Source organism: Apodemus sylvaticus, chromosome 3, assembly GCF_947179515.1.
Source record: "Apodemus sylvaticus chromosome 3, mApoSyl1.1, whole genome shotgun sequence".
Classification (NCBI taxonomy): domain Eukaryota; kingdom Metazoa; phylum Chordata; class Mammalia; order Rodentia; family Muridae; genus Apodemus; species Apodemus sylvaticus.
Genome location: NC_067474.1, coordinates 147,247,460 through 147,261,387, shown reverse-complemented (window position 1 = coordinate 147,261,387; position 13,928 = coordinate 147,247,460). Strand labels below are relative to the sequence as shown.

Sequence of the window (13,928 nt, the reverse complement as noted above, 5' to 3'; positions counted from 1 at the left end):
TTCATAGCAAAGGACATTGTTGTTTTTGTGTTGGCAGATTTTCTGCCATTTATGTCTGAGTAACAAACACACCCCAAAAGGTAAAGGACAGTATATAAAGTCTGAAATGATTTTGTCCTTTTTTATGAGGCAAGGTTTCTCTGTATAACCCTGGCTATCCTGGGACTCGTATACAGACTGGTCTAAAAATCAGAGATTGACTTGCCTTTGCCTCCTGAGTGCTGGTACTAAAGGTCTGTGCTGCCGCCATCACCCTATCTTTCTTCTCTGAAAGAAGTAAGAGGCAACAACTTTTGAGGCAGAATCTCACACTCCAGGCTGGCCTCTAACTCTAATATATCCCAAAATGACTGTGAACTTTCCGATTTTCTGTGTCTAGGTTACCAGTAGTGGAATAGAATTAGAGGCAAGTTCCACCATGCCTGGTGACTGTGTGGTTCTGAGGATTTTGTGCATGTTAGGCAGATACACTAACTGAGCTATATAGCCCCTGAATGATTTTTTAAAAGAATTATTTACTTTATGTATGTGAGTACACTGTAGCTGTCTTCAGACACATCAGAAGAAGGCATAGGATCTTATTACAGATGGCTGTGAGCCACCATGTGGTTTCTGGGAATTGAACTCAGAACCAGAGCAGTCAGTGCTCTTAACTGCTGAGCCATCTCTCTATCCTGCCCCTGAATCACTTTAAAATGAAGACTAAATGAAAGAGTACCAGGGTAGCTTAGTGATTTGTATATTATCCAGACTACTAAACTCTGAGTCTTCAATTGTTTGAACCAAACTCCTCTTTGGTGGTTAGGAAAAAATTCTAGGCCATGATGAAAAGAATATGCTCACTGGGGAAATTAACTGTTCTTGAGATCATATGAGTTGTGTGAATATTGCGTAGCATCAGTTTTTAGTGAGCGATCTCAGTCTTAAAGAGTTTGACCATTCTTTATGGCTTAGTTTCTATAGGGGCAGTAGAAGGAAGGACCCTGAACCTAACTTCATGGAGCTGAGTCACTCTAAAAGGGTATTTTCTTTCTTACAGATTCCACCTTACGGACAGCAAGGCCCCAGTGCGTATGGTCAGCAGGGCCAGACTCCATACTATAACCAGCAAAGCCCTCACCCCCAGCAGCAGCAGCCACCTTATTCCCAGCAGCCTCCATCCCAGACCCCTCATGCCCAGCCTTCATATCAGCAGCAGCCGCAGACTCAGCAACCACAGCTCCAGGCCTCTCAGCCTCCATATACCCAGCAGCCATCCCAGCCTCCACATCAGCAGTCCCCAACTCCATATCCCTCCCAGCAGTCCACCACACAACAGCACCCCCAGAGCCAGCCCCCCTACTCACAGCCACAGGCACAGTCTCCCTACCAGCAGCAGCAACCTCAGCAGCCAGCATCCTCGACGCTCTCCCAGCAGGCTGCATATCCTCAGCCCCAGCCTCAGCAGTCCCAGCAAACTGCCTATTCCCAGCAGCGCTTCCCTCCACCACAGGTAAGATGGATGTCTACCTCTTGCCCTGCATGTGCTCAGCCAGAGGCAGCTTACAGCTTGGTGTTTTGAGAGCTTTGCCATATACAAAAACAATTAAGTTCTGGGTAAATGTGCTGTCAGGTTTTGGTTGTTTTTAAAATTAATTGGATCCATTCACTGATAAGATACCAAACTTTGGTTAGATTTCTGTCTTTAACCCCAAGAAATGGCTCCTCGAGGGTAATAGTAAATATAAAGAAATTCCATCAAATTCCACCTTTGATGAGTTTGTTAGGAGGTTTTGTTTGTTCATTTGTTTGTTTGTTTGTTTTGAGATAATGTCTCACCTTGTGGCCCAGACTGATCTTGAATTTGCTCTCGCCTAGAGCTGGCATCACAGATGTTCACCACCTTACCAGGTCACTCTTTAACGTTCTGAAGAGCCCTTGCTTAACTTTTTGTCTTTTCAAATGCTGTGTGCAGTTGTGCTTCTCACATGTGCTGCCTGTGTAAGAAACATCATGGCTCTTTGTCCCTCTGGGGGCTTTGCCTGTATGTATGCCTGTGTACCTGATGTGTGCTTGATGCACACAGAGGGCAGGACACGATGTTAGAGCCTCTATAACACAAGTTACAGATGGTTTTGAGTTGTGTGGATACTGGGAGCTAAACCTGGCTCTACGAGAAAAACAGGCTTATTTCTCTCTCCAGTTGCAGCCTGGTTAGTTGGTTGGTCTTTTTTCTTGTTTTGAGGCAGGGTTTCTGTGTAACCCTGGCTATTGTGGAATTTGCAGAGACAAACCTGCCTCTGCCTCCCAAGTGCTGAGTTTCAAGGTGTGCACCACCATTTCAAGCAGCCCTCACAGCCTTTTGTGTTTCCTCACAGGAGCTTTCTCAAGATTCCTTTGGGTCTCAGGCATCCTCAGCACCCTCCATGACCTCCAGTAAGGGAGGGCAAGAAGATGTGAACCTGAGTCTTCAGTCAAGGCCCTCCAGCTTGCCTGTGAGTACTCCTAACTAAGACCTGGAAAGGGCGGTCAGTAGACAGCAATGAATTCAAAACCAGGTTCCATGTGTCTTGGTGGCATTGATTTGATATGTTCCAAAGTCTGAATGGGAATTCAGGATAGGTTCGTGATCTGTGTGTAGAGTTGTCTGTTTTTAGACAGTCTCCATTTTCCCAGGTTGTCATTACTCTCTGTGTGCCTGAAGTTGCCCTCAGTTCCCAACCTTCTGCTCCTTCCAGAGCACTTAGGCCCATATGTGCCAGCCAGCCTAGTGTTCGCTCTGTTCTTTGTTTGCCAGGGCTCACTGTGTGACCCCGCCTGGCCTCAATCTCCCCTTCTTCTGCCTTCACTCACAGTATTTTTGTTTTCTAAAAATTTTGGGCCTCTTATTTGTGAAGTGATTATTAGGGACAGAGAAAATGTAGATGTTTGAAGGGTGTTCTCTATCATGGTGCAAAAAATATTTTGTGTTCTTCGACACTTTGAAATGTAAAAAATCACCTTATTTTCAACTTTACTTTTATGGGTGTTTAGGCTAAATACATTCCTGTGTATCGCATGCATGCTTGGTGCTCTTGGGGGCCAGGAAAGGGTGTTGGACTAGGGTTTCAGATTGTCATCAGCCACAATGTGTGCTGGCAATCGAGCCCAGGTCTTCTGCAGGAGTAGCCAGAGCGCTTAGCTGCTGGACCAGCTCCCTTGTCCCTGCTTAACATTATTTTTGAGGGCTTAGTTTAAAATTTTTGGCTTAGCATTAGGTCAAGAGCCAGGATCTGATGTATTCAAGCTTCCCTTGTCACTGAGTGTGAGGAGAGTAGAAGGCTTTTGTGGTGACGGTTTTGTTTGAATGTGTGCTTTTATCTGCTAGAGTATTTGAAACCTAAATACTTGGTTAGGGAATCCAACGCAGAGAAAGGCATTCTATCTAGAGCTTGGGCTGTCTATCAGTGGCCTGTCAGGATGGTTCACTTACTACTGAGCATGATGAACTGATTTCCTCTAACCTTATATATGTGCTGTGGCACACCCATATAACAAACACTCAATAAATAATGTATGTTTGAAAAAGATGTGTGGGGCTGGAGAGATTGCTCAGAGGGTAAGAGCACTAACTGCTCTTCCGAAGGTCCTGAGTTCAAATCCCAGCAACCACATGGTGGCTCACAACCATCCATAATGATATCTCATATCCTCTTCTGGTGTGTCTGAAGACAGCTACGTAGTACTTACATATAATAAATAAATAAATATTTAAAAAAAAGAAAAGAAAGAAAGAAAAAAGATTTGTTTGAGGTCTGGTGTCAGAGCTCCTAGATCTGCATCCTAATTCTGCTGCCTTGCTATATCCTGTAGCTAACGCACATCATGTTCCTGTGCCTTCATTTTCAGATCTGTGAGATGACCATATGCTGCTTTAGATGGTGCTGATTAATATTGCTGGTTGATAGAGTACACTTGGTATATCATGGCATAGTGTCCGACACTGTAGTCATTTTGGGGTACTGGACTGCTTGATACCTATTGTTATGGGAATGTTTGCTCACAGCCTTACAACATTTATGCAAAGTCTAAGCCTCTGAATGTGAATTTCATGGACAGAAATAAAATAGGTTTCTTTCAGATCTCATAAGCTGGTGGGTAGCAGGCCCACCATTATAAATTCTGATTCTGTTAGGAATTGGGATTTCAACTAAATGTGCTTAGGTAAGTCTTTTAAAATCCTGAGGAGTTTTATGGTGGCTTATAAGCCTGTTAACTAAGTTCCTAGCACTGTGAAACTTAGGCAAGAAATTCACTGAGTTCAAGGCCAGCCTCCGCTATAGTGAGTTTACTTGGATTTTTGCAGTCTCTGGCTATTCAAACTTTGCGGGGAAATGGCATCTGGGTCTTTTTTTTTTTTTTTAATATTTTTATTTTTCTATATTCTTTGTTTACATTCCAAATGATTTCCCCTTTCCTGGATTCCCCCTCCCCATATGTCCCATAAAACTTCTTCTCTCCATCCCTTCTCCAATCTCCTCCCTCCTTTTTCTCTGTCCTTATATTCCCTTCCAATGCTAGATCAATCCTTTCCAGGATCATGGGCCTTATTTTTGAAGCCGACTTTCAATGTGGCTATCTTTCTCCTGCCTCTCAGGTGCTGAGATTATAGTCACAAGCTTCCATCCGCAGCTGGCTTGAGGAGCTTTAAGGAGCATATGGAAAGCAATAGCTCTTCATGACTCAGGAAGCTTGGCATGCTTGCCCCAAAGCCCTAGTGGGGAGGTCTGTAGAGGCTCATCCAGGCTCTGGAAGCCAAGGGGAGCATACCAGGATGAGATTTCTGATGGCTACTTTGATGTTGTTGTTGTTGTTGTTGTTTTCCTCAGACAGGGTTTTTCTGTGTAGCCCTGGCTGTCCTGGAACTCACTCTGTAGACTAGGCTGGCCTCAAACTCTTAGAAATTACCTGCCCCTGCCTCTGCCTCTGCCTCTGTCTCTGCGGTGGGTGCTGGGATTAAAGGTGTGTGCCACCACTGCCCGGCTGATGTTGACTTTCCAGATGAGGAATTGGGAGGAAGTGCCTGCCTAAAGCTGTCCCTGTTCTCAGATAAAAGTAATTACTTTTGTGTCTGTATGAATCCTTTTCCAATCCTAATGAACTTACTTCATTGACTTTAAAGTTGGTCCTTTAAATTTCAATTTATTAATGTGTATGTACACATGTGTAGGTTAGAGGAGCTGTAGTGTCAGGAACCCGGATTGATGGATTTCTGTCAGCGTTATAAATTGTTTCTTCAAGGGTTTCCTGATTCTGGTGACTTTTTTAGTTATGGGGTTTCTCTTTGTTGTCCAGGTTAGTCTTGATCTGATGACCCCCCCACCTTTTTTTTCTTTTGTTTTTTTTATTTTGGTTTTTTGAGACAGGGCTTCTCCAGCTGTCCTGGAACTCACTCTGTAGACCAGGCTGTCCTTGAACTCAGAAATCTGCCTACCTCTGCCTCCCAAGTGCTGGGATTAAGGGTGTGCGCCACCACTGCCTGGTGATCTGATGACTTTTTGATTGAAAAATATTTGCTATTTCTCTGAAAAGGGTCATAGGCATGCTAACCTGTTTTATACAGACTGGGAATCTAAAACCTTCTGTTTCAGTCACTAAATGAAAGCTAGTTAACCTTCCAGGAATTAGGGGAAAGTTATGTTTCTGGGATTCTGAAGAAGGAGTACTGTTTCCAGATTAGGTTTCTGTTATGGAATCTGGCAAAACAGCTGATTAGCTCTGTGGTTGAAAGAAGCTCCACAGAGTGAGCTGGTCAAAAACTTGTTTGCCTCTTTTTTTTTTTTTTTTTAAAGCAGATGAAGGTGTAGGCCTCAGCTGGTTCTGAGATCGCAAAAAGGGTTATTCTTGGGCTTTTTTTAGGAGGGGGGGGTCTAATGAGGGTAGGAATTGGTCATATCTGTAGCAGTCAGAAGCCACAATTTCTACAAGACTCTTTCCTTCCTTAGTCACTTGTAAAATGATGTGTAAGTCTGCTGGTTGTCTTAGTTCAGTCTCTGTGTCTGTGATAAACTCCACAACCAGAAGCAATTTGGAGAGGAAAGGGTTCATTTCAGATCACAGTTTATAGCCCATCCTGAAAAGAAGTTTGGGGAATGAACTCAAGACAGGAACCTGGAAGCAAGAGTTGAAGGCGAGGGCATGGAGAGACACAGGATACACTTAGGGCCGCCTCACCTCACAGGAGTCAAGTCTGAGCTCCACAGACTTCCTGCAGCTGTTTGATGGAGATATTTCTTGATTGAGGCGCCTCTTCCCATATGACTGTCAAGTTGACAAAACATTAACCAGGATGATTCAGTAAACAAGGGAGTATGGAGAATCCCAGAGTTTGGCACCAGAGGTGGGCTGGCTGACTGAACAGATCTTTGTTTATTCTTTTAAGGAATTTTTTTTCAGATAATAATATTAAATCATCTAGAAGCAATTACTCAGCATTTAATAAATTATTTTTTCCTTTTATGTTCTTTTATATTTTATGTGTGTGTGGGTGTTTTGCCTGCATGCATGTTTTTCACCATGTGCACACAGTGCCTGTAGATATCAAAAAAGGTCATTAGGTACCCGAGAACTGAGGTTGCAGTCAGTTGTAAGCCTTCATGTATGTGCTGGGAATGGAAACTGTGTCCTCTGGAGAGCAGTCACTGTTCTTAGCTAGCTGCTGAGCCCTCTAGTAGCTTGGGAGTTACTTTTTCATTAAAAATCTAAAAAGATAAAGAAAAGCCGGGTGGTGGAGGCGCACACCTTTAATCCTAGCACTTGGGAGGCAGAGGTAGGCGGATTGCTGAGTTCGACGCCAGCCTGGTCTACAGAGTGAGTTTCAGGACATTCAGGACTATACAGAGAAACCCTATTTCGGAAAAACAGGAAAAAAAATCTAAAACCTATTATATCATACTCAGGCAACAGAAATGTGGTTGTTGGCCCCTCCACAGCACACCTTTTCTGATTGCAGGTCTAGAGCAAGGCATGTTTATCAAGTGACTGTGTGACTCAGCTCTGTAGACAGTGGACAGCACGTAGACCCTTGCACACATACATGCCCATTTCTCACACCACTTCTCCAGGGTTTTCTGCTTGCTGTACTCTAGTCCATATCTTAAAAGGTCATTTTCTCAGAATTACTTCCCGTCATGTGCCAGGATAACTTAAATAACTGCTCTGATGACTTAACTAAGTGTAGTTTTTAGTTGACTGGAGAAATTCCCTGTAACACTTAAATGTTAACAAGTATAAAGAATAATTCAGGGACTGTATAGATACTCAAACTTAGAAACTGAAGGTGCAAAATCCCATGTAACTTTCTGGGGTCACTTATCCATCCTAAACCTAGAAAAGTCATTTCTTTGCTCCTTAATGGCAGGGCATTTTGTATAATAATCTGTTTATTTAAACAGCAAGCACCCGGGAACAGGCAACTTATTATTGGCCCCTGTGCCTCAGATCCTGTGATAGGACTCTCGGACCAGCGGTTACTAACTGCAGATGTGTGTTAGAGTAGCATGTAAAAACAAGCAGACTGCTCCTTCTGTCTCATCTTTCTATTTTTCTTTATATTTTTTTTTTGTTGTTGTTGTTTTGTTTGTTTTTGGATTTGGTTTTTTCGAAACAGGGTTTCTCTGTATAGCCCTGGCTGTCCTGGAGCTCACTCTGTAGACCAGGCTGGCCTCGAACTAAGAAATCCGCCTGCCTCTGCCTCCCAGAGTGCTGGGATTACAGGCGTGTGCCACCACTGCCCGGGCTTTTCTTTATCTTTTTAATTTATTTTTATTTCTGCACTTTGTTGTTTTTCCTGTGTTGATTGTATGTGTGAACAGGGGTGCCAGATCCCTGTGGCTGGAGTTACAGACATTTGTAAACTGCCTTGTGGGTGCTGGGATTGAACCCGTGTACTCTGGAAGAACAGCCAGTGCTTATAGCCCCCAGACAGGGTTTCTCAGTTCAGTTACAGTTCTGGCTGTCTTGGAACTTGCTCTGTATATCAGGCTGGTCTCAAATTAGAAATCTACCTGATTCTGCTTCCCAAGTGCTGGGATTCCACCACTGCCTGGCTCAAGGTTATTTTTATACTTTTCTTTATATTTAGAGAGATCTCTGTAGCCTACTAACCTGGAACTCACTGTGTAGCCCAAGTTTCCAAATGTTTGTATTACAGCCGTGAGCCATCATGCCTGGCTTAAGTTAATTTATTTAAGACATGCTTACTTTAGGTATTGCTTATTACCATCATGGTATCTGGCATGTGATATTGGTTCTCAGCTAATTGAAAAAGTGAGCCTGAAAACTGTCGATAATAAATAATTAGTGAAAAAATGCCATGAATTTGAAGCAATGTGAGGGTTCTGGAGGGAGGAAAAAGGTAGGGAGAAATGTTGTGATTAATTATAATTCCCTAAAATAAATATCCATAATATTGCTGTGTCTACTATATAGGGATGGCTCGGCCTTATTACTAGGTTGTTGTTTTTAATGCTAGATCAAGGCAGACATGAAAGTTCCATACTCCTGTTTTTGAGGGTATTTTTATTGGGAAGTGAGGCTACCCATTCTGTGAATTAGGTGCTGGTTTCTGTCACAGCAGTGCTGGTAAGGGGCAGGTGAGGCCTTTAATTCCCTTCACCTGGGGGACAAAAGCTTAAGAGAGTGGCCTGAAAACTGAAGTCTGTCTTGGGATTAACTTGGAGTTGTGCTGTTTGTGTTTTGGAGGAAGAGACTGTGTGTTTACCCAGGGTCTCGCTGTGTAGACTAAGATGGCTTGGAGCACAGAGAGATCCACCTGCCTCTGCCTTGCATGTGACAGGACTCATGGCTAGAGTTGTAAAAGATTCTGTTTGTGCAAGCCTGCATCCAATCGAGCACTCACAACTGCCTGTGACTGCAGCTCCGGGGAGTCTGTACACAGGCTTGTGATGCGTGTGTGCATATGTGTGCCTGCCTGCGTGCTTCTGTTGTTTTATTTAGCAAAACATGGTACTTGGTGTATACTCAATCTCATTCTTGTAATCTCAGCTCTGGGACGATTGGGTATGGGTAGGACCATGCGTGGAGGCTCTCTAGAGAGGCCATAGCTTTTGATTGGGTGTATATTTGATTGTTTGCTTTAAGTGCTATTTAACAGGTGTTGCGGTTTCCCAGAATAATGTAAACTTTTATGAACTTCTATTTAGACTTGAAAATGTGCTTGAGATAGGACATGGTAGGAGAGCCCCATTGAGAGAGGGATAGAGATCTGCCAACTGGGAAGTTGTGGCACATGCCTTTAATTTCAGCACTTGGGAGGCATCCGCAGGCAGATTTCTGACGTTGAGGCCGGCCTGGTCTACACAGAGAAACCCAGTCTCGAAAAACCAATAAAATAAAATAAAATAAAATAAAAAAAATATCTGCCAATTAATGAAAATAGATATTACTAAGCCCTACTGGAAAGACTGGTTCATTAGCACCCAAAGTTTGCATTTTTTGCATTTTGGTATTGATAGTTCTACGTGCCACAGTTGGAACACACTGACCTTTATAACAAAGAAAACGATGCTCTAGTCTAGGTGGACACTTCAGCGGCCTTGAGAGAGATGAGGACTCACACTGCTGAATGTCCTGGGATTTGGAGAATAGAGAAGGCAGCTGGGCAGTTGAGGCAAGCACCTTCAGTCCCAGCACTCAGAGGGAAGAGGCAGGAGGATCTCTGAGATGGAGGCCTGTCTGGTCTACAGAGCAAATTCCAGTATAGCCAGGGATACACAGAGAAACCCTGCCTCAAACAGCCAACAGTGAAAGAGGAGTTAGAGAAAAGGGAGGAAGAAGAAAACAGAAAAGAGAGAAAAGTCTGGGTTGGAAAGTCTCACATTACAAGCACAGTCACCTAGCTCTGATCGCTGGTATCCATGTGAAAGCCAGAAATAGTGAACAGTGTTTATAAAACTAATGCAAGGAGGTGCAGCCAAAAGGATCCTGATATGCTAAACCAGCCAGTTCTAGCCATCGAGAGACCTTATCTCTAAAAACAAGGTGAATGGCACCTTCTGAGGTACAACAATCCAAGTTGTTCTCTAGCCTCTCTCCCTCCTCCCATTCCTGACCCCGCCCCCAACCACCCCACCCCCACTTAGAAGAGACACAGTCTGGAAGCTGGGGCATTCCCTCACAGTCGGGAGGGGGGACCCTCACACTGCAGGCCACCCAGGGCTCTTCTGCCATGGGCCTCTTCCAGTTCCTTTTCCTCAGGAGGGCCGTTGAATGAATGGACCACTAAAGTGTAATCTACCTAAGAAAGAGATTTTTGAGAGGATGATCGTATGGCTGTGACCTGAACTCAGTCCCCAGTAATTGAGTAAAGTACAGGGGGAGTTTCTACAGTATTGTCCTCTGGTCTTCACACTTGTGCTGTGGCATATACTGCCTCCTCAACACACACAAACTTTTATATCATACATACAGGAAAAGAAAAGCGTTTGATTCTCCGGTTTCCTCATTGTCATCCTTCCCTCTTCCAGATCCTGTTACCTCTTGGTGTCTTGCTTAGTTTTTGTTTTTGTTTTTGTTTTTAAATTCCCTTCCAAGTTTACCAGAAGGAGGGATTGGGGAGAGAGACCTGGTCATGACACTGCCTGTGTCCTTAAAACATCTTGACTACCTATTGTCTGGGTTCAATGTTATGACATATAGCCTCTTTCATGTTCTGAAGGATAAGGATGGACATGTGTATACATGTAGTGTGTCAGAGACAAAACTTCACTACATAGTACAGGTTGGTCTTGAGCTCATTTTCTCCTCAGCCTCTCAGGGCGGGGTCTGTATGTATATATGTGCATCATGTGGGTCCCTGGTGCCCATCGTGGCCAGAGGAGGTTGTCCCATGGGGTTATGGGTGGTTGTGAAGTGCCGTGTAGTGCTGGCAAATGGGTCGGATCTTGCTCTGCCACTGTGCTAGCTCTCCTGCCCTCTATTTTTATGCGTTCTTTGGTAGGTGTGTTTCCTGTGTCTGGAGTGAAACCTGGCACACATTTTACTAGACCTCTGAGAGCAAACAAGCAGATTGGATCTGGGTGACTTCTCAGAATCTTTGGCCCATAAGTCTGATCTGGCTCTCTTCAAGAAAACTTTCTGTGCTTTATTAAAACAGAGGACTATGTGCCTGGACTGCTTGATGAGATCGCTGTTTGTGTTTGCTTAGATCATTGAGTCATTTATGTCTTCGTAGATGAGCCTGGGTGGCATTGGCTGTATGTAATCTCAACTATTTGGGAGTCCTAGGCAAGGGGATTCCAAGTTACGAAGGCAGAGGCAGTCTGGGAGTTCCAGGACAACGAGGGCTACACAGAGAAACCCTGTCTCCAAAAAAAAAAAAAAAAAAAAAAAAAAAAAATGGATGGATGGGGAGAGAGAGTTAACATCATCTTTAATCCCAGCACTCAGAAGAAGAAGCCTCTCTATAGTGAGTTCTGGAAGCTGAGTATATACTGGATGTGGATATATTTGAGAGGTTGGGAAGGAAAAGTCTTAATAGAACCAGAGATCACTAGCCATGTGATCAGAGTCCACTGGCATTAGGCTTTGACAGGCGTCCTAGAGTGGGACGTACTACAGAGCATGAACATCGGACCACAGGCTCTGAGCTTTGGATTTGTTTTAAGTCGATGCTGTTGTCTGCTTGCTTTTTAAAAAGATAACCATTAGCGTGCAGTATGGCTTGAAAAGTTTCAGGTCTGAGAACAAGGGAGTAAAAAACTGTTAAATTCCATTCTGGTGAGAGGTATAAGGGTCTGCATCCTCTATTCAGTTGCATAGTCTTGTGCAGGGAAGAATTCATTAGTTTGAAAGTAAATGCACCGTATACGGTGCAAAATTTCAAGACATTGATTGACTGATAAGATATTTTTGAGGGAGAAAAGAGTAAGGAAAAGATCTCATCACTCGAGTCTAACGGGAAACTCACTGTTCAGTCCAAGTTAAGTGTCATTTTTATGTTATAGAATAATTAGCTTTAGTAAGGTATCCAGAGACATGCATATTTACTAGTCAGAGATGAAAGACTAAAGCTCAGACAAAAGTTAATTCTGGGTAGTGCTAGAGAGATGTGTTGCATGATAGTTACTAGTTAAACCATGAAATGAAGTAGACCTTAGAGGCTATGGTTAGAGTATAGAGAACAGAGCCAGATGGAGCCCTGAACAATGCCTGTAGACACGGGTGGACGCAGCCAACAGAGATGCAGAGATCGGCAGAGGACCAGGATTGGGTATTTCTGGAGCCAACGGAGAAGAGAAAATAGTCTGTATCAAGCTTATATCAAGGAAAACAGACAGGTGGGTTGTCATGAAGCATTTTTGTTGAGATCCTTTATACATAGGCAATGGAAACGAACAAAGGAATGAATGGTGAAGAGCAGCCTTGTTCTCACTCCACCCCCACCCCCAGTCTCATACAGCCCTGGCTGGCTTGAATCCTCCTGATCATCCTGCTTCTGCCTCCTGGGTACTGCATTTGGTGTGCACCACACATGCAGTGAAGAAAACTATTAATAGGTACCGAGCCAGAGAGGTGGCTGGGTCAGCCCAAGTCCCCTGCCTCACACCTGTAAGACAGTAGAAGAAAGGGTAATGATGCTGGAGATAGAAAAAAGAAAGCAGACACCTCCTGCCTTAGCTCATGGAGGTCATTCTTCTGTGTCTGAGAACTTGGCATAAGAGGGTGCTGTTGACAATTTGAATCCTCTGTTCCTACTTGGTAGGCATGGCTGTTGTAATGTCAGCTCGGTGAAGTGGACAGAGGAGTTGGATTTCTAGTATTTATTAAATTAACCATAAGCATTTTTTTAAAATCCTGTTTTGTTTTGTTTGAGACAGGTTTTCTCTCTGTATTAACCCTGACTGTCCTGGACTTGCTTTGTAGACCAGGGTGGCCTGAAACTCACAGATCAGCCTGCCTCTGCTTCCAAAGGGCTGGAATTGAAGGCATGCATCACCATACCTGGTTCTTTTTCCTCTTGGATTTTAACCATCTTTAAGTATCACTTAGTGGGTCTGAGAAGGTGGCTCTAGTCACCTGCAGACAGCTACAGAATGTACCCATTTCTGTGTTATATGTAAAAAATACAAGGGTCAAAGTCAAAATTTGAATCTAGCTGTCATTTCAAATCATGCCACCCACATAATGATGTCATAGCCGGGCGGTGGTGGCGCATGCCTTTAATCCCAGCACTTGGGAGGCCGAGGCAGGCAGATTTCTGAGGTCGAGGCCAGCCTGGTCTACAGAGTGAGTTCCAGGACAGCCAGGGCTACACAGAGAAACCCTGTCTCAAAAAACAAAACAAAACAAAATCCCAAATGAACAAAAAAAACCCCAAAATAATGATGTCATAGATGATCTAGTCATTTATTTGTCAAGAAGAGACCCCTCTATGTTTCAGTGTTTTTGAAAATTTTTTAATGATTTGTTCATTTTTATTCTACATGTATTTGTGTTTTGCATGTATTTCTGTGTAATAAATATGTTGGATCCCTGGAATTGGCGTTATAGATACTTGTGACCCGCCATGTGGGTTCGGGAATTGAACCCCAGTCCTTGGGAAGAACAGCCATCTCAAGCCCCTGTTTTTGAATGTTAATCTACTGTTAATTGTATGGGTATTTTTGTATGTATGTGTGTGCACCACATGTGTGCTGTGTATGCTGGCTACCTGCAGAAGCCAGCAGAGTGCGGGTTCCCTTTGGACTGGAGTTACAGATGGTTGTGAGGTAGCGTGTGATGGCTGGAATCTGAACCCATGTCCTCCGAAAGAACAGCCAGAACTCAGGCCCCTCCTGTTCTTACCTCAGACCTCAGATCTTCCTTCCTCCACCACAGTGTTGTTGTATTATAGGGATAATCCACCACACCATACCTGTGCTTTTCATTAGTAGGCTTGTCCTCAGGGA

General features: G+C 43.7%; 1 protein-coding gene across 4 annotated transcripts in view; it reads left to right on the top strand.

Annotated features, from left to right (window-relative positions):
• Arid1a (AT-rich interaction domain 1A) overlaps positions 1-13,928 on the top strand; it is a 78,676-nt gene that overhangs the window by 32,055 nt on the left and 32,693 nt on the right. For all 4 annotated transcript variants that reach the window (XM_052177661.1, XM_052177660.1, XM_052177658.1 and 1 more), the window contains exons 3-4: positions 1,040-1,492; positions 2,358-2,474. In XM_052177661.1, coding sequence (XP_052033621.1) covers positions 1,040-1,492; positions 2,358-2,474 — 570 coding nt within the window. The remainder of the gene's footprint in view (positions 1-1,039; positions 1,493-2,357; positions 2,475-13,928) is intronic.